The sequence below is a fragment of the Aphidius gifuensis genome, linkage group LG2 (genome assembly GCF_014905175.1).
Source record: "Aphidius gifuensis isolate YNYX2018 linkage group LG2, ASM1490517v1, whole genome shotgun sequence".
NCBI lineage: Eukaryota > Metazoa > Arthropoda > Insecta > Hymenoptera > Braconidae > Aphidius > Aphidius gifuensis.
In genome coordinates, this window is record NC_057789.1 from 7,367,921 (window position 1) to 7,388,416 (window position 20,496).

General features: G+C 24.7%; 6 protein-coding genes across 9 annotated transcripts; 3 read left to right on the plus strand and 3 right to left on the minus strand.

The window, feature by feature from the left end:
* Positions 1–630: 630 nt before the first annotated feature.
* Positions 631–4,196, minus strand: LOC122849434 (probable WRKY transcription factor protein 1). Its single transcript, XM_044148133.1, has 5 exons — positions 3,731–4,196; positions 3,296–3,528; positions 1,393–3,135; positions 873–1,347; positions 631–797 (listed from the first exon to the last, which is right to left on the minus strand). Exons 2-5 carry the CDS (start codon positions 3,422–3,424, stop codon positions 691–693), a joined length of 2,454 nt encoding a protein of 817 aa, XP_044004068.1. The 5' UTR covers positions 3,425–3,528; positions 3,731–4,196; the 3' UTR covers positions 631–690.
* Positions 4,197–4,291: 95 nt separating this feature from the next.
* Positions 4,292–7,798, plus strand: LOC122848836 (actin-interacting protein 1). 2 transcript variants are annotated; one of them, XM_044147206.1, is made up of 7 exons: positions 4,406–4,701; positions 5,386–5,746; positions 5,812–6,382; positions 6,466–7,065; positions 7,168–7,170; positions 7,253–7,403; positions 7,474–7,798. In XM_044147206.1, the coding sequence occupies exons 1-7, from the start codon at positions 4,686–4,688 to the stop codon at positions 7,581–7,583; spliced, it is 1,812 nt and encodes a 603-aa protein (XP_044003141.1). In that variant the 5' UTR covers positions 4,406–4,685; the 3' UTR covers positions 7,584–7,798. The 2 variants fall into 2 exon arrangements, with proteins under 2 accessions (XP_044003142.1, XP_044003141.1); XM_044147207.1 differs by lacking the exon at positions 7,168–7,170 and having other exon boundaries at positions 4,292–4,701.
* Positions 7,492–12,678, minus strand: LOC122848837 (protein tramtrack, beta isoform). 3 transcript variants are annotated; one of them, XM_044147210.1, is made up of 4 exons: positions 12,162–12,678; positions 11,497–11,687; positions 11,222–11,398; positions 7,492–9,706 (listed from the first exon to the last, which is right to left on the minus strand). In XM_044147210.1, the coding sequence occupies exons 2-4, from the start codon at positions 11,677–11,679 to the stop codon at positions 8,879–8,881; spliced, it is 1,188 nt and encodes a 395-aa protein (XP_044003145.1). In that variant the 5' UTR covers positions 11,680–11,687; positions 12,162–12,678; the 3' UTR covers positions 7,492–8,878. The 3 variants fall into 3 exon arrangements, with proteins under 3 accessions (XP_044003145.1, XP_044003144.1, XP_044003143.1); XM_044147209.1 differs by having other exon boundaries at positions 7,492–9,709; positions 12,162–12,675; XM_044147208.1 differs by having other exon boundaries at positions 7,492–9,709; positions 12,166–12,674.
* Positions 12,679–12,945: 267 nt separating this feature from the next.
* Positions 12,946–16,742, minus strand: LOC122848835 (eukaryotic translation initiation factor 2-alpha kinase). Its single transcript, XM_044147205.1, has 4 exons — positions 16,458–16,742; positions 16,062–16,188; positions 13,457–15,988; positions 12,946–13,392 (listed from the first exon to the last, which is right to left on the minus strand). Exons 1-4 carry the CDS (start codon positions 16,583–16,585, stop codon positions 13,192–13,194), a joined length of 2,988 nt encoding a protein of 995 aa, XP_044003140.1. The 5' UTR covers positions 16,586–16,742; the 3' UTR covers positions 12,946–13,191.
* Positions 16,743–16,895: 153 nt separating this feature from the next.
* LOC122848838 lies at positions 16,896–17,853 on the plus strand. The gene is made up of 3 exons (XM_044147211.1): positions 16,896–17,151; positions 17,238–17,516; positions 17,603–17,853. Exons 1-3 carry the CDS (start codon positions 17,110–17,112, stop codon positions 17,693–17,695), a joined length of 414 nt encoding a protein of 137 aa, XP_044003146.1. The 5' UTR covers positions 16,896–17,109; the 3' UTR covers positions 17,696–17,853.
* Positions 17,854–18,330: 477 nt separating this feature from the next.
* On the plus strand, positions 18,331–20,366 carry LOC122849435 (G-protein-signaling modulator 2-like; the record flags this gene model as incomplete). Its single annotated transcript, XM_044148134.1, has 3 exons — positions 18,331–19,155; positions 19,238–19,452; positions 19,516–20,366. Coding segments are annotated over 3 exons (1,443 nt in total), but the record flags the coding sequence as incomplete, so codon positions are not given.
* Positions 20,367–20,496: the final 130 nt, after the last annotated feature.

Sequence of the window (20,496 nt, forward strand, 5' to 3'; positions counted from 1 at the left end):
ATGTGTTGTTTAGATTTCCTTGATTATTATTATTTTTAAAAATTACATTTCTATTTATTAAAAATTTAATTAGTCTGAAAATAAAATATAATATTTTATACATTTTTTTATTGTTTGCTTTTTCAAACAGTTCATTGACCATTAATACTCATATAATTTGATAAATTTTTTTTTGTTTTATTATTTCATCTGATTAATGATTGGAACAAGATTTATGTACATTTACGCTCACGATATTTTTCAATGATGATCATGATTATAGCTCACACATTGAATTTACAATGATAATTCATACAAGCAAGAAAAAAAAATATCAATCGTGGCGAAAACTAAAAATATTATTTAAAAGAAAATAATAATATTAACAATAATAAAAGCTAAATTCATTATTGTATTTGTCTTATAAATAAAATAATTATTTTTTTTGTGTGCTAAGCAAGAAAAACTACTTGAAAATATCTTAAACAAAAAAAAATAAAATAAAAGACTAATCAAGTATATTATATTTCATTAAACAAGAATTTTTTCTAAAAATTTATTTGTTAATATTAATTATCAATTAAAGATAAAATTTTTTTTTTTTTTTATTTTTATCATTAAAGTACTATTAAATATGTAAAGAAAAAAAAAAGAAAATAAAATATGCATAAAAGTCAGTATTTTTTTTTTTCGAAAATTTAATATTTAAATTTAAATTTTTTTCGGCCTTGTTCGTTTTTTAATAGATGTTTCTTTATTCGTCGATTGTTTTCTATGTTGTGTAGATTTTTGAATTTTAATCTTATAAAGAAATTGTGCTGAAATAATAAATATTAATTTTATTAATAAAAATAAAGTAAAAAAATAAATGTATTAAAAAAATATTAATTTACCAGTTTTTTTGGTGACATGTTTAAGTGAATGAGTCAATAAAAGTGCAATACTTGGAAACCATTTTCCACAATCACGACAATCCATACTTTTAGATTTCCATGAAGTCCTTACAAGTGCTCTATCAATTTTTCTTTTAACAACAATTGATGGTTCAGCATTAAACAATTTTTTTTTTCGTCTTGTACGTGTATTTTTATTAAATAAATTTGTTTTTTCATTTATTTCATGACTCTTTAATGTATGCGGTGGTATTGAATATTCTGGATCTTCATTTGTTGTATCATTATTCATTTTTTTTTTTTGTAAACTATGAGTACAACGTACATGCCTTGCTAATGCAACAACAACATCAAATTTATCACCACATGTTTTGCAAGTATATTTTTTTTCATTATCATTTGATACATCATTATTATTTTTATTTAAACGTGATGATCTTAATGAATTTACACGTGTTTTATTATTATTATTTTTAATACTATTTAATGTTGATTTTTCACATATTTTTGAATGTTTTATTAATGCACTTTTTGTATAAAAAATTCTATGACAATCATGACATTCAAATTTATTTTTTTTATTTTTTTCTATCTCTTCAGCATTATCTTCATCTTCTTCATTAATTTCATCTTCTTCTACTTGTTCTTGCGCTTCTCTATTATCTTCATCAGTATCACCAACTTCAATAATATCATTTTCTTTATCACTTGAACCTTTTTCTTTACCATCATAAATTGTTATTTCATCAATTTTATTTTTTTTCTTTTTACCACTTGATTCATCATCAATAACATCAGTATCAACATCAATTATTTCAATTCTACGTGTAGCATATTTTTTACTAAAATATCTACGTTTTTTTGTTCCTTTTAATATTGCTGGTTTTTTTTTTTTTGGTAAATCACGTTTTTTTCTTCCACGTTTATTACCAGTACGTTTTTTTTCTTCTTCTTTTTCTTCTTCTTCTTGTTCAGCTAATGGTTGTATTATTATTTCTGAATCAGCACGATCAACAAATGTTAGCTGTTGTTTTCTTGAACGTTTCATACGTGAAAAATTTGTTAATTCATCAGTTGAACTTTTTGGACTATTTAATCCAGACATATTTATATCATCAGGCGGTGGTGGTGGACTCACGCCTTTACCTAAAAAATTATTTCTAATTTCCGGTGAATTTTTACGTTTTATTGGTGTTGAACTATGATTATTATTATTACTATTATTATTTGATGAATATTTTGATGCTGTATTGCTTAAAATTTGTGGTATTCTTCTTGTGATATGTGGTTTTTCTGGTGTTTTAGTTGACGTTACTGCTGTATTACTTTTATTATTACCAATAATTTTATTAATTCCATTTTTATTTTGAATTTTTTCTTTTGTAAATAAATGTGCAATATCATCAAGTGTTAATTCTTCATCCTCTTCTTGATTATCTTGTAGAATATGTTGTACTGTTGATTTTTGTACAATTTCTCGAGGATTTATTTTATCAGATGGTTTTGAATAATGTTTTATTATTTTTACATTTGATGATAGTATTGTTTGTCTTCTAGGTTTATTCATATTTTGATAAGTCGTTCTTGTTGGATTAACATTTAATGGACTATTAATTTTTTTACTAACATTAACATTTGCATATGTATTTTTTGCACTTGGTAATTTATTTATTATTGGTGGATTATTAATTGTTGTTGTTGTTGTTGTTGTTCTTTTTGGAATTGGTGGTGTTTCACCAACATGAAAACTTTTTTTTTTTAATTGTGATGGTTTTTTAACTGTTTCAATTGCACCCTCACTAATGAGTCTTTCAACATCTGATTTAGCAAGAAATTGAAAATCATTTGGTGGTGCTGATTCATCATAAACTGATACAGCAAATATATCTTCTGAATTTTCAAGAGCATATAAAGCTAAACGTTGTCCATCAGATGTATAAAATGTTGCCATTGTTTCTTCATCAGCTTTTTCATCAGAATCACTTGCATCATCATCATCATCGTCATTATTATTTCCATTATTATCATCTTCATCATTATCTAATGATGAATTATTTGATTCGTCAATCATATAATCAATGTCATTTGTTTCTTGTTTAAAAAATTCAATTTTATTATCATCAAGATAATTTGATGATGAATTATTTAATAAATCCATCTCGTTAAATTCAGTTGATTCATTTTCATCATAATACAATTCATGTTTTGATATTGTAAAATTATTTTGTGTTTCTTTTTCAGTCATCATGGCTTCATGATATATCTTTAAATGAAAAAAAAATAAAATAATTAAATCATTATGTTACATCATAATTTTAAATGAAGAATATAAAACAGAAAAGAGATATAAAAATAAAAAAAAAGAACAAAACAAATAGAACAAAAAAAAAAAAAAACTAAATAGTTTATAAATATTTATTTACTGTGTCTCCTTCTTCTTCTTCTTCGTCATTGTTTGGTGGTTCTGATTTAGCAATTAATAAATATTCATTATGTTCATCAATATCAAAATCCTCCATTCCATTCATATATGTATCTTCAACATTTGACATAATTGTTTATTTTCATCCGTAAATTATCATGTCAATAATAATAACAACAATAGTAAAACTTTATATATAAAAAAATATATATATTTAAAAGAAAAATGAATAATCTGTAAAATAAAAACAAAATAATTTTATAATTAATAATGATTTATTTTATTTGTAAAAAAATAAATATGTTAATTAGTAAATATAAGGTAAATTAACTTTTCTTATTTAGAGGTTAGATTTAACGAATCAACAAATAATACATTTATCAATAGAAAAAGTACGTCGTATATTTATTGATTAATAACAAATAAATTAACTTACCCAATATGTGTTTTATTGATTATGATATTATCCTTAAAGTATAATAAAATATACCTTATATATTTTTTTTTACAATCAAAATTAATTGGCGCAGATAACTAGTATGCACACAGCAAAAAACATCATCTGTAGTAAAACTGTATCAACTTTTTGCACTACGTAACAATTTTTTCTCTCAACTAATTTACTTGTATAGAAAAAATAAAAAACAATAATAACCGAAATAAACATATAACATCAATATGGAGAAGTCAATTAAAATTTTTTTTTTTTTTTATTAAATTGTTGATGGCAACTCTCTCGTGCTCTCTCGTTTGTCTCTCCCTTTTTATTTTTCTCTTTGTTCCATTTATTTTTGTTGGTGTTGAAGAAAAAAAAAAAACAACAACAACAAAGCTTCCTAGAGTATTAAATATAATTTTTTAAAATAATCATAAAGTAATAAATAAATCAAAAATAATTATATTAATTAGTTGTGTTTTTATTTAAAATGTTTAATTTAATTTCTTAGAAATTTTGTACAGAAATATCGTTGCACAGTGTACATGTTCCTTAAATATTGATAAATCGATTATTTTTTTTTTCGATAAGCTGATATATTTAAATATAAATGCACAAATAATTAATATTATTTATATTTAATTAAATTTTTTATTGTAAAATAAACTTTATTCACGAAAAAGTGAATAAAATTTGATTTTTTTCTATAGAAAAATCCAATGTACTATCGATTATCGATGCAGAGTGATTAAATATAAATCGAAATATCAAAAATAAAATATATCGAGTCGAACACATCCCTAATTTATATATACATGGTATATACACATTGTCACGGTCATTATATTTACATAGTCACCCTGAGATAAATACAATCAGAGTGACACAAATACAAATAAGTTACTCCGAGGAGGATAATTCAAGTGAAAAAATAATAAAAAAAAAGCCGGCAGAAATGTCGTACGAAACAAGTAAGTTATAATTATTAATTTTAATTATAAATATTTTATATTTTTCATTAAATTTATTATACATTTATTGTTGTTGAATCGTTCCGGTCTATAAAGGTAACAAAAGGATGAGTCAGACCCCGATTCATTGATACCGTTTTTTTTTTTTTTTTCTTTATTTTATCTCTTGTTAGGTATTTTAGCTATTTATAGATATTATATTATTAAAATGACTATGTGGCTTTTAAAATAAACACGTCTTTAAACTCCAAAAAAAATTTAAAAAAAAAAAAATTTATTTACATCGTTATAAACAATAGAAATTTTCAACTCAAATAAATTTATAAATAAAATTTCTTGCTCTATTTTTGATGAATATTTTTTTATACTTTTTATGGGTTTCAAGTACTCCAAAAATATCCACATCTCAATTTTCATCCAACTCTATTTGGCTAGAATAATTAAAAAAAAAAAAAAATAATAGCTACATGTCTACTTGATGATCAATAAAATAAATCATTTATTAAATTAAATTTAAATGAAAAAAAAAATAATTATATTTCCTTGATGGTGTCGTTAAAATATTTTTGCATTATTTCATAATTTCCTAAAGCCAAAAATAAATTACACTTGGATATTTGCCAATATTATGTTAAGCTTAATATTCTATTAAATATTTTGATAATAATAAATGTATTATTATAGAGTATACATTTGCAACATTACCAAGAACTCAAAGAGGAACACCACTTGTACTGGGTGAAGATCCAAAGGGAAAAAATTTTTTATATACCAATGGAAATAGTGTTATCATAAGAAACATTGATAATCCAGCAATTGCTGATATTTATACTGAGCATTCATGTAATGTTAATGTTGCAAAATATTCACCAAGTGGTTTTTACATTGCATCTGGTGATCAATCAGGAAAAGTACGTATTTGGGATACTGTTAATAAAGAGCATATTTTGAAAAATGAATTTCATCCAATTGGAGGTCCAATTAAGGACATTGCTTGGTCACCAGATAGTCAAAGAATGGTTGTTGTTGGTGAAGGTCGTGAAAGGTAATTTAAAAATAATTAAAATATAATTATTAAATGACTAATTTACATTTTTTTTTTTTAAATAGATTTGGTCATGTTTTTATGGCTGATACTGGTACATCAGTTGGTGAAATATCTGGTCAAAGTAAACCAATTAATTCATGTGATTTTCGTCCATGTAGACCATTTAGACTTATAACAGGAAGTGAAGATAATACAATTGCAATATTTGAAGGTCCACCATTTAAATTTAAAATGACAAAACAAGAACATACTAGATTTGTACAAGCTGTACGTTATTCACCATCTGGTTCATTATTTGCATCAGCTGGTTTTGATGGTAAAGTATTTATTTATGATGGTACAACATCTGATCTTGTTGGTGAAGTTGGTTCACCAGCACATCAAGGTGGAGTTTATGGTGTTGCATGGAAACCAGATGGTACACAATTATTAACAGCATCTGGTGATAAAACATGTAAATTATGGGATGTTGAAACACGTACACTTATTTGTGAATTTAATATGGGTAATACTGTTGATGATCAACAAGTTAGTTGTATTTGGCAAGGTAAACATTTATTGTCAGTATCATTGAGTGGTTTCATTAACTATCTCAATGTTGATGATCCAACAAAACCACTGAGAATAATTAAGGTAAAATTAAACACATAAATTTCAAGATAAATTAAAATTAATAAATTAATTGTTAATAATGTTTTTTTGTTGTATTATTTCAGGGTCATAATAAGCCAATAACAGTATTAACTTTAAGTCCAGATAGAGGTACAATATACACTGGTTCACATGATGGATATGTAACAAATTGGAATGCAAAAACTGGTGAAAATGATCGTGTTGATGGACATGGTCATGGTAATCAAATAAATGGAATGAAAGCTGCTGGTAATTTACTTTATACTGCTGGTATTGATGATACAGTTAGAGCAATTGATATTGCTACAAATAAATACAATGAAATGGAAACAATAAAACTTGATTCACAACCACGTGGTTTAGATATTGCTGGTGATATTGTTATAACTGTATCAATGAGACAAATTAATCTTACTCAATCAGGTAGAAAAATATCAAAATTACCAATTGATTATGAGCCATCATGTGTCAGTGTTAATCCAGATACAAATGACGTTGCTGTTGGCTCAAGTTCGGATAATAAAGTTTATATTTATAATCTATCGGGTACATCTCTTGTATTCAAATCTGAGCTAGAACATCTGGGACCAGTTACTGATGTTTCATACAGTCCAAATAATAAGTATCTTGTTGCATGTGATGCCAATAGAAAAGTTGTACTTTATATGGTTCCTGAATACAAGGTAATTTATTACTTAATCATTTTATTATAAATTCATTATTATAATATTTTTTTAAAATTGTTATTGCTTACTATTTTTATTATTGATGGAATTTACTTATAGGGGGTAAGATTATTAATATTAATTATAAAAAATAATTATGTTAAATGATTATTAATGATAGTTTATTGTTTGTTTTTTATTTAAGTTGGCTCATAATAGAGAATGGGGATTTCACAGTGCCAGAGTTAATACTGTTGCATGGTCTCCTGAATCTGATATGGTTGCTAGTGGTAGCTTGGACACCACTATCATCATCTGGAGTGTTACTAATCCAGCCAAGCATACCATCATTAAAAGTATATAATTTTTATAAATTAAAAAAGCCTTTATTTTTAAATGATATTTATTTTTTTTTTTTGCTTGTAGATGCTCATCCACAGAGCCAAATTACTCGACTCGTATGGTTGGATGAAGAAACACTTATATCTGTTGGTCAAGACTGCAATACTAAAATTTGGCGTGTGGAAAAAATATAAAATCATCAATAAAAATACAAAATATACACTAAAGAGAATACAGAACAAAATAATTATATAATATGGGATTTAAAAAAAAAAAAAAAACTCAATATAAAATGAACAATTTATAAGCTTGGTTAATTAACTTTTGATGCATTTTATTATATTTATTTCTTTGTATACAAATTGTATATTATTTTTTTTTGAATACGATTATTGATATACAATTATGATTCTAGATTGTCTTTTTATTTATAATTAATTATAATTAATATTTATTCTTTTTTTTTACATATATTTTTTAAATTTATTAACAATTGACTTTGTTCAAATTAATAATCATAGACGGAGTCGTGTTTTATTTATTTTCTTTATAAATATATTTTTTTTTTTATTCATTTTGAAAATTTAGTAATAAAAATTTAATTTTTTCTTATATATAGTATTTGATTCAAGGCAAGCAAAAGTTAAATTAATCTTAAAATATTAATCAACAATCAGTGAATATTTTTTTTAACATTTAATAATTGATTTTATAAATAAAATCTAAAGGAAAAATAATATTTTAAGTGTCTTTATTAAAATACGACAACGAGAAAAGAAAAAAAAAATAACAATTTGAACACTAGAGGTTTTTTTTTGTGAACACGATTCATTTCGTAATATTAGCTCACATTTATAGCTTCATATCGAAAATATCAATGTCCAGCAAATGAAATTAAATCTCATTGCTGAATTCAATTGAGATTCTTCGGGTGAGTTTATTTTATATGTGTAAAATTCATCTGGGCACGTAAATTTTCAATACAACTAAAAAAACAAAGTAGCAATAAACTATTTTAAAATTGTTTTTTAAGCTTGAATAAAAAAAAATAGGGAAAAAAAAAAAAAATACAATTAACCAATAAGCTAAAGTTACTTTGAAAAAACCAACTACTTACAATAACTAATAAAAAAAAAAAAAACAGGTAAAATTAGTTTTAAATAAAACAACAAAAAATGTCTTTCCTTATTCCGCGTCTGAGCCTCAACAAGAGTTAATTTGTTTCTTTTTTTTTTTTCTATAAATTGGACTAGATATCCGTACAGTGGCTTCAGGTCTCATTGAGCTATTTACATAAGCTTGACTTTTTTTTTTTTATCATTTCATTTTATTAAAAAAAAAAAAGAGAAAAAAAAAACATAAATAAAACGTAATAATCGAAATTTAAAAACAGCTGGTTACTATAGACCAACTGTGATTTGATAGAATTATTTTAGAATAAAAACAAAACAAAATATCAACAAAAAAAAGTAAAGAAAATAAAAATATTCTAGGGTTTACCTAGACTAAACCGAGGACGTTTATGCGGCGTGGCAACTGGATGTCTATATGAGACATGTTTTCTAAGTGCATCTCGTGATCTTGATACATGTGAACAAGCAGTACAACTGTATGAACTATTACTATGAGTTTCCATATGTACACGTAAATTATATTGATTACTCAATTGTTTACCACATATTAAACATGTTACACTTGTTTTATTATTTGTTTGTGTAACACGTGATGATACATGTGATGTTAAATAACGATAATTAGTATCAATAATTGATGATTTACCATCATCAATAATTGTATTATTTTGTTCATCATTTATTAATGAATTATCATCATTTTTATTATCAATATATTTAATATCATCTGATCTATTTAATGGACCATTTAATAATGATAATTGTTTTTTTTCTTTTTGTGCTAATTTTGCATTTATTGAATAATATGGTTTTGTTTTAACACTGCATGGTATATCATCATTATCAATTTTCCATTCATCAATATCAATATTATCTGATTGTGTTTCTTGTATACAATCATCTGTTGATGGTCCATCAATTATTTCTTTTTTAATAATTGTTGTTGTTGTTGGTGTTGTTGTTTTAATAACTGATGGTGTTGTTGTTGTTGATAATGTCGTTGTTGTTGTTGCTGTTGTTAATAATGATAATGGTGATGATGTTGTTGTTGGTGTTGTTGGTGTTTGTGGTGTTGTTGTTGCTACTGTTGTTGTTGTTGATAATGATGTATTATCACACATACTTTCTGTATCTTCATTGCTACTTGATTGATCACCAAATAATCCATTATCTTGATTTGCATTCTTCTGCAACACACAAGCAAGTTATGATCACAGAAATAGTGATTAATTTATCTACTTGATAAAAAATATATATATTTTTTATTATCAATATATCAGTTGTCTAAATATTATTGTTAACAATAGATAAAGCAAATACTTTTACTTTTTTTTTTTTTTAAATTTTAGCTACATATATTTAAAACTCCATTTATTGCGACACTTTGAAGTTTATAATTAATATTTATGCGTTAATTTTTATAAGCAATTAAATTTAGATAAATATGAAATTAAAATAGATATTAATATATATTTTAAATTTCATATACTTTGATATTATTTGCTTATAGGATTATTTAATCACAAGCAAAAAACAATATTAAAAATATATATATAAATTCACAGGAGGATGGAAGACATTGCCTGGTCGAATCCGAAATAAATTAACAAAATAGATAAATAATAAACGTATAAATGTATTATATAGTCAAGGAAAAATTAATTAATATATATAGATAGAAAAAAAATTATAATTAAAGAGCGTAAGGAAGCCGATGATTAATCGTTAGCAATTTTACTTTTATCATAGTACGATAAAGAAAAAAAAAAATGAATAAACATTACTATATAGAAAAAAAATAATAATAGATAGAGACGTGAATGAAAAGATTTCTATTGTAGAATATACCTGTAAATTTCATTCTATGGGGTAAGGTTCCACGGGAGAGGCATCCACTTGCATTTAGTTGCAACACACATAACGATCTTGATCTCGTGGATATCGTTTAATATTTATTTTTTGTATATTTTTTTTCATAAATTTTTTGTTTTTTTTTCGTTTTTTTTTTGTGATAATTGTATTATTATTTTTTGTTTAATTCATAATCGTTCCTTTGTTGCTCGCGTCAACAACAATGTGTAACCCGGACAATACCTTCGATGAAGTACTTCTCAAGGAACGACATTAAATGTGTTCAAGTGACCTGAACAAAACAACACGATCATAGGATAATACAAAGAAAAATTAAATTGTTTTTTAAAAATGATAAATTTTTTATTTATTTTTACTCCTTTTTGTTAATATTGTCAATAAATATTTTAACACTTGTTTTTACTTTTTTTTTTATAATTTATTTTGATTATAAAAAAAACAAAAAAAATAAATTAAATTAAATAAACACACCAGTTATAATAACAATCGACACGATAAACAGCAAGAATTTATTAATTTTTTTGTTTTATAAAAACTGGTAATTATTTATAATAAATTATTTTAAAAAAAAGAAATTAAATGGCTAGTAATTTATCAATTAATTTGATTGAATTTTTTCGCATTTAATATACCTATTTTGATAATTAATTTGACTTGATGATGTGATAATAATTGAATAAATAAAAAAATTTAAAAAAAATAATAAATTATTGTGATATAAAAATTTGTTGGAAGGCTTTGATTATGAATTTAATCGTTTATTTTCTTCGAGTCATAATTGAACACACCTTTAGCATATAAAAAAAAATTAGTAATTAATTTCTTACCCCAGCAATATCAGCAAGTCCACGAATATGAAGAGTTTCAGCCATAGCTAAAAGTGCTGGTAATTGTTCTTGATAAATATTGACCTCTCCATTGTACATAAAGGTGACTAGAGCACATAAATTTGCATACTCCATACCAGGAAGTACAATTACAGGATGTTGTAATGTACTAAGATCCTGAAATAAATAAAAAAAAAAACAATAAGAAAATTAACTTTTATCAAGTATTTAAATCAATTAAACATAAAGTAAATTAATTAAATTAAATACAATACCTTGAATAATTCTTTAAAATAAAAACTGCAAGCTGATAATATAATTCTATGTGCACGAATATGTCTACCACCGGCACTAAGCGTAACATCAGTCAAATATCCAACATCAAGCAATTTTGGCAACGAACTAAGTAGGGTATTTTGAAAATTGTGCCATCTCAAACAAAATTGCTGGCCTTCCATACTACCTACTAAAAATTATAATAATAAAAACATTAATATTCAATTAATAATCAATAATATACAATACTTATTAATACAAAAATTTAACAATTATTATTTAATAAAAAACAATCATGATCAAAAAAAAAAAAATCATCAAGTTTTATGCTAACTGTGTTGGATCAAGTTGCTCCAAAATAATAAAAATAAAAACCAAGTGTTGTAATAGCATTTGGATCCAAATACGCAAATAATATTTTAAGTCTCAACAACCTTGAAGCAGTAACATACAATTGAATCAGCAATATAAATTATTTATGGAAAGTACTTAAATAATTTAATTTTTTTTTTTATTTAAAAAATAAATATTTTGTTGAATAATTTCCACAGTATATTATAAAAATAAATAAATAAAAATGTATTATTTATTTAATAAATTATTAATAATAAATTTTTATAAATATTATTAATATTTGACAAAGTTTAGACATAAGGTTATGTACCTACTTGTAGTATCTCAAAATAGTGACAAAAAAATATCTCGGACAGTGCACACACAGTTGATGATGTTGATGATGTTGATGATGATGTTGATAGTATTAAGCTTAGCTATTTTATGTGATACATTTAGTTTCAACTGCACTCCACTTGGTGATTCGTCACTTCGAAAGACAATCCTATTTATTTAATCAGAGACCCGTAAGGTTCCAGCCAATTCTATTATTGTACTCAGGTATGCCTGGAGTAACAAGAACAAAATACCAAACAAGAAATATACACTTGCTGATTACCACAAATTACGTGGAATTGTCTAGACGAGAAACTCTTCCATTCGACATATTTTTTTATTTTTTTTTTTAATCGTGTTATATATATATACTTACTGTTTTTTTTTTTTTTATTTTAGTCTTATTATTTTTATAATAATAATATTTTTTAACACTCTGTTGGAAAAACAGAATATGTAGTTAATTAAATTAACAATTATTTATTGATTATACCTATTCATAAATATGAAAATTTTGAGATTAAAAATAACAACAACAACCCTTTGGACCTTGAACATGCCAGGGCTAAAATATAATCTATTTAAATATTTAAAAAAATCAAATTGATTGTTTTTCTGTTGGTAAAGTAGATTGGTAGAATAAATTGTTTTTTTTTTTTTTTTTAATATAAACAAATTATTATTGAGCTTACAATAATTGAAGTAGATATATAAGTACAATTAAATACTTATTTTTAAAAAAATATATATTTGAATGTATCGTGGCTGAATAATCATCCTTGGCAACAACTGATTAACAGTTAATATCGGTTAAAAAATATTAAAAAATAACCGTTTAACGTCACTAAACAAAATTGTACATTCAAAATTTAAACTCATTATAATATGTAACAACAAGTATTGTTAATAATTAATAATATAATAATGCTAACTGTCTTTTTTTTTTTTTTTTTTATGATTTTGTAATTTACAACAGCTATGATAATATTCATTTGAGTTTTATCATTAATTTAAAAAAATTATTTCTATGATTCACCAGTACCACTGCTACTACTGCCAGTTGTTGATGAATGTCTACTTATTTGTGGTAAATCAAAATGCCACTTATCACCATCATCAGATAATCCATCAGTTTCTGTTCTATTTAATGGTGGTTGTGCTTTGATTCCATAAGTTGTTGGTCTCTTTGATGGATTTATATCCAACATCATTTTTAATAGTTTATACTGCAAAAAAAATAAATAAAAATTAATTATAATGAATTATAATGATGATTAATAAATGTATTACCTCGTTTGGATATCTATCTTCAAATCCATGTGGAAATATTGTTTTTCTAAGATTTAATAATGCTGTTACTCTTTCCATTTCTGTACTAAATGCATTTAATAATTCAAATAATATAATACCAAGTGAATAAATATCAACTTTATAATTATATGATTGTCCATCACTTTGTTCTGGTGACATGTATAAATGTGTACCAACACAAGCAGTATGAATACCATTTTTTTCATTAATTTCATATGTATCATCATTTGGTGTACCAACATTATCATAACCCTCAGTCATTGCCGTAACAAGACCAAAATCACCAATTTTAATTTTATCATCAAGTGCAAAAAATATATTTGATGGTTTTAAATCACGATGTATTAAACCTTGTAAATGTACATATTCAACAGCATCAACAATTTGTTGAAATATTAAAATAATTTTACTACAATCTCTTGGTGTTGATTGATTTTTTAACCAATCACGTAAACTTTTTCTTTGACATAATTGCATTTGTATATAAAGTAACATTTTTGGTGTTTTATTATTATTTTTTTTATTATTATTTGTTGTTTTATTATTATTTGTAATATTTGTATTATTAATATTATTTAAATCAAGTGAAAATGATGCTTTTTTTTTTATTTTTTCAGCAACATTTAAATTTGATATTGAAGAATCAAAAATAATTGATTGTGATTCATCAATTGTATCATTATTATTGATTGATTTTGTTGTATTTAAATTATTATTTGCTGATGATGTACTATTTTGAAAAATAATTGAATCTGAATTATCATTATTATCTAATTCATCTTCAATAAAAATTGATGATTTATTTGATTTTGATGATTCAGATGATTCAAAAACAATATAAGAATCATCATCATTAATTTTATTAAGTTCAACAGCTTCAAATGCACTATCAACTGATGATCTATTACTTGATGGTACATCAATACATACTTGATCACTTGGTTTTGTTGACATTGATGTTTCTGATGGTAATTCAGATGGTGAAAATCTCATTTTATCAATGAATTTTGAATCATGTGTTTCTTGCCATCCAGCTGGTGGACATTCAAGCCAAGCATTAAAATAACGAACAATATTATGATGATCAAGTTTAGCTAAAGCTTTAACTTCTCTCATAACACGATCACGTGAATCTTGACTATTTGGTAATGATATTCTTTTAATAGCATACATACAATCATCAATTTTATTTTTTGCTTCAAATACAACACCATAACCACCTTTACCTAAACAATCAATTGGCTCAAAATCAGTTAAATATCTTGATTTAAAATCTGAATTATTATCTTGATTATTAAATGATAATTTACGTTCATTTTCTTTTGATGTTTCAAAGTGTCTTTCAACAACTAATGGTGGTAATACACCATCTTTTGCTGGTGTTGTTGCATTTAATAATTTTTGTGGTAACATAAAATTAAGTAATATTGCTGATGTTATTGATATTATAATAACTTCTTTCCACCAATACCATAATGATACAATTATTATTTGTACTGGTGTTTCTTCATCAACATTATTATCATTATCATTACTTGAATTATCATAATTTGTTGTTGTTGTTGTTGATGTTGTTTCAACTTGTGGAATTATAATATTTTCTTCTGTTTTATTACACTGATGAGATTCTTCATGATGTTCTTTAGTATGTAAATAAAATCCATTACCATTAACATATTCAGTATTATATAAAATTGATAGTGCTGTTGTTTTTGGTGAATTTTCAACAACAGCAATTGCTGTATCAGTTGCTTGATATGGTTGCCATGGAAATGTTGTTTGTTTTGATGTTTTAATATTTAATTCATTTATTTTATCAGTATTTTCTTGTATATATAATTGTCTATCATGCATACCAACATAAATACTTGGACTTTCAATAAAATTTGATCCTCTACTCCAATTTGTACTATCAAATAAATTAACTGATTTTAATTTACTTGATCTATCATTATCATTTGATGCTCCTTCACGCCATATTGATACAATTGGTGAATCAAATTTATGCTGCCATAATTTAACATTTGGATTTGTTTTATTAATTGCCCAAACAATACCATCAGGAACAACAACTCTTAGTTCAATATCATTTGCAATATTTGTTAATTTACTATTACAATCATGACTTTCACGTGGTATTAATTCAATTTGATATTGTCCAACACTAAAATTCCATTTTTCATGTCCAGTTCTTGGTTCAACAGCTCTAACTGTTTGTTGAAATCTTTGAACAATCAATACATCATCATGTTCAATATATGAATCATCATCTGTATTATTACTACAACCATTGATGTTACATTGATAAATTATTTTACCAGTTGTACTTGATACACCATATGAACGTGTTTCTTTACCTCCAGAAAAAACAACATCTTCAGAATAACGATATGATGATTTTAATAATTGATCTGTTGTTATTGGTACTGCCTTAACATTATTACCATCAAATACATAAAGTCCACCATTTAATGATGGAATCATTCTTATCCAGCTTCCATCATTATTTAACTGTAATTTATTTATTATTATTTAATAATAATAAATTTAAACATTGTTATTACTAGTATTATATTAGTCATACCTCACGTCCATGAGTACCAGATGATAACATTGGTTCCTCATCAAAATCAAGTGACCATTTTGGCTTACCATTTTCACCAAGGTCAAGTGCTGTTAATTTTCCATCCAATGTTGATACAAAAATTAAACTAAAAAATAATCATACAAGTTTATTTTAAAATTATAAATAAAAATATTTTATTACAAGTGATAATATATTACTTGAAATAATTATATTTGTTATCAGTCAAGTTGTTATTATTGTTATTTTTAGTTTATTGTTTTGTTTATAAAATTTTTATTGTTAAATTTTTTTTTTTTTGAATATTTTTTTTTCATGATAATGATAAGTGTGTGTGTGTGTTGGGCTGTGATTACAGTGTTTTTATTCATTATTTAGATAAACAATGGGAAATACCTGGATGATGTTTCATCATTTGTTGTTGGTCCACATACATTAAATGCTTCAGTCGTTTTAACGACAACAATTGTTATTGATGCAAACAATGCCAGTAGAAGATCCATTGAAACATTTTTTTTAATCATTTAATTAAAAATTGGCTTTAAAATATTCACCAAATAGTTAAAATTAATTTTTTGATAAATTTGTTTTTTTCTTTTTTTTTCATTCGACTAAACTTAATGTACTCCAAAACTGTCCAAAACACTCACCAACACATTTGGCAAAAAAAAAAAATTAACGTGGAGCATTTGGAACGTCCCCTTTGAAACTTTTACTTGATTCCTCGACTTCTGCGCAAATGCGTGGTCATGATGCGCCAACAAAAAATTGACGAAAGAACGCACCTAATATTAAAGATTTATTTTGTAAACCTGCCTTGTGCCTTCCGTAATTTTATTTCTATCTATGTATGTGCATTGTGCAGTGTGCACTGTCTTTTGCATATAACGTAATATTTCATATAATTAATAATATCGCTTTTGTACTCGACGATTAAAATTGTAAAAAAAAAATTACATGCGTAAAATTTAACATAAATTGATAATTGTACATAGGTATTAGCAGTTTATCAGTAATAATAAAAATATTCTTCTAACCTCAAAACTTGATGATGGCAACACACGAAACTGGCGTGAGATTATTCAAAGAGGTAAGCGAACGAATAATAAATAATAAAGTTTTTTGCATTTATCAATTAAATTCATTCTAACAAATCTTTTTTGTAAATTATTACAGCTTTATGAATTAAATGATAACAATACATCAAATCTTCAAATTGAAGTATGTACATCTGGACCAGTTCCCAATGCTGCTGCTATTGAGCTCGATATGAAAGTCGCCTGTGATAATGCCAATCAAAAACCACACGTTGTTACATGGGTCTTAAGCAGTGCAACTTATGATCGAAGAGAGAAAGAAGCTCAAAAACTTGGGATCAAGCTTAATAAAAGATTCATCAAGGCCAGCCGCTTGATTGCCAATGCACGTATCTCCAGAGAGAGAGAATCAATTTTGGTAAAGTCTATGTTTTATTATTTTTTTTTTCTATAAACTTGCCTAATTATGAATTTTTAATATAAAATTTTTTTATTTCTTTTTAGATGAAAGATGACAGACTTTACGACTTTTTTTGTACTATTGATTTATATAAATTGAAAATTAGTTCAATACGGGCTGTTGCTGATCCACTTTAAATCGAGCAAAATATCATTAAAAATATGTACAAATATCTACGTGTACCTCTTATAATAATTATTTAATTGAAAATATCGTAAATTATTATTACATGTACTTCTATTTTTTGATGTTTATTCAATATTAAAAATAAAACAAAAAAATATATAATGATAAAGTGTTTTGTTGTTAATGATAAATTATTTAATTATGATAATTTCTTTTATATATTTTTTAAAAAAAATATTTTTTTAATTATAAATTAAATAATTTTCTTGGTAGGGATAAAAGCAGTTGGATTTTTTTTTTTTTGTTTTTCTCGAACAAGCTACTCTACGCATGGGTTATTCAATTATTATTATTTATATATTTTTTTTTATATGTGCGCGAGTGTGTGTGTGTGTGGTGTTGATTGGCGTTGTTGGTTGTTCATTTTTTCACTTTTCAGTTGCATTTCTAATTTTTTGGACGCTTAATTTCTATTGCAAATGACGCGTCTTGTTAACATTTATTTAAACAAATAATAATTCAATTAATGTAAGTTGTTATAAACAAAAATATATTGTTTAATAATAATAGTATTAAATACATCATTAACAAGATGTCTTGAATATACATTTCATTGTGGATTAATAATCATAAAATTTCAGATTGATATCATGCTAAAGGTAAACAAGGTGGACGTGGTCCACATGATCCTGGTAAATTTACTGATGATATTAAACAATGTTTACAACAAGCTGTTGGTTATTATGAAGAAAATCTTGAATTAATGAGAGAATTAAGTGATTCAGCAGCACAAGGTAGAGCATGTGGTAATCTTGGTAATACATTTTATTTACTTGGTGATTTTAAACAAGCTATATTTTATCATAATGAAAGATTAAAAATAGCACGTGAATTTGGTGATAAAGCTGCTGAACGTCGTGCAAATAGTAATCTTGGTAATTCACATATATTTTTGGGTGAATTTGAAAAAGCAGCACAACATTATAAACGTACACTTGTATTAGCACAAGAATTAAATGATCGTGCTGTTGAAGCACAAGCATGTTATTCACTTGGTAATACATATACATTATTACGTGATTATCCATCAGCAATTGAATATCATTTACGTCATCTTGATATTGCACAACAGCTAATTGATCGTGTTGGTGAAGGACGTGCATGTTGGTCATTAGGAAATGCATATTCAGCAATGGGCAATCATGAAAAAGCTCTTAATTATGCAACATTACATTTACATATATCAAAAGAACTTTGTGATCCAATGGGACAAGCAACAGCACAAATTAATGTTGTTGATTTACAAAAAATACTTGGAATGGAAAATAATGAAAAAGAAAATGATAAATTTATTAGTAATAATAATAATAATACAAATAATTTAACAGCACCATCATCAATTAATGCAATAACATCACCAGGAAGATATAGACTAAGAAGACAAAGCATGGATAATTTGGATTTAATTAAAGTATGTTTGGCTTTATATTATTATTAAATTATAATTTTATTATTAACAATTAAATATTAAATTGTTTTATTTTTATTTATAGCTAACTCCTGATGGTAAACAAAAAGATAATAATGATCAACCACCACCAGCAAGAGCTGGTATTGCACCACAGCCATCACAAGAAGAAGAAGAAGAAGAAGAAGACTTTTTTGAATTATTATCAAAATGTCAATCTGGCAGAATGGATGATCAAAGATGTGTATTAAATACAAATAAAAAACCAAGAATTAAAATTTTAACAAATGAAAAAGAAAAGTAAGTTATTTATATTTTTTTTTGGTTTATTTTACGATAATAACATTAATTTTATTTCAACAGAGATAGTGATGGTTTAATTGAACTTATTGCTGGAATGCAAAGTAAAAGAATGGATGAACAAAGAGTTACATTACCATATTTACCTGGATTAAATACAAATTCTCATACACAAGCAGCAATGAAAACACCAGTACGTAATAATAATGATGCTGATGATTTATTTATTGATATGTTATTGAGATGTCAAAGTTCAAGATTAGAAAATCAAAGAAGTCCATTACCAATAGCATCAACAATACGTGATGCTGAAGATGAACAAGACCAAATATCAATTGTTAATAATAATAATAATACTCAATCTGGTACAACTGTACCAGAAGAAGATCTTTTCTCTTTGATACAGAGGCTACAAGCTGGACGTATGGAAGACCAACGTGCTTCTGGACTAAGCAAAAATTATTAGACCAAATATTCATCATCATCTTTTTTATTTTGCATTATTTAATAATTATTTTATTGAATTTGTTTTTCTCTTTTAATTCAACAGTGCCAATTTAGTGTCTCAATTAGTCTTTCAAATTAATTTAGACTGATTTTTTATTTACACTGTGTTGGTTATTATTTTTTAAATACAAAACAGCAAGTTGTATATATGTATTTTATTTTTTTTACTCTTGCATTTAGTTTTTTTTAATTGCATTTCAATAATTTTTAATAAATCAAAATTATAATTGGTGCTTTAAAAATTACCTACGACCTAAAAAAAATTCTTATTCCATCCATTTAGCTCAGATCAAGGTATTTTCAATGGCACTGATTTATTAATATTGCCAAATAATAATAAAAAAAAAAAAAACATTAATAATATTAATCAATTGAATAATAATATGACTGGATAATTATCAATGATATTTTTACTTGATTTAATATTTTCTTCGCTCATTAATGTGAATGATATATTGTATAAATCATGATTATTAATTACCATGAATTATTAACAAATAAAAAATAAATTATTTACAATAATTGCTATTAATAGTT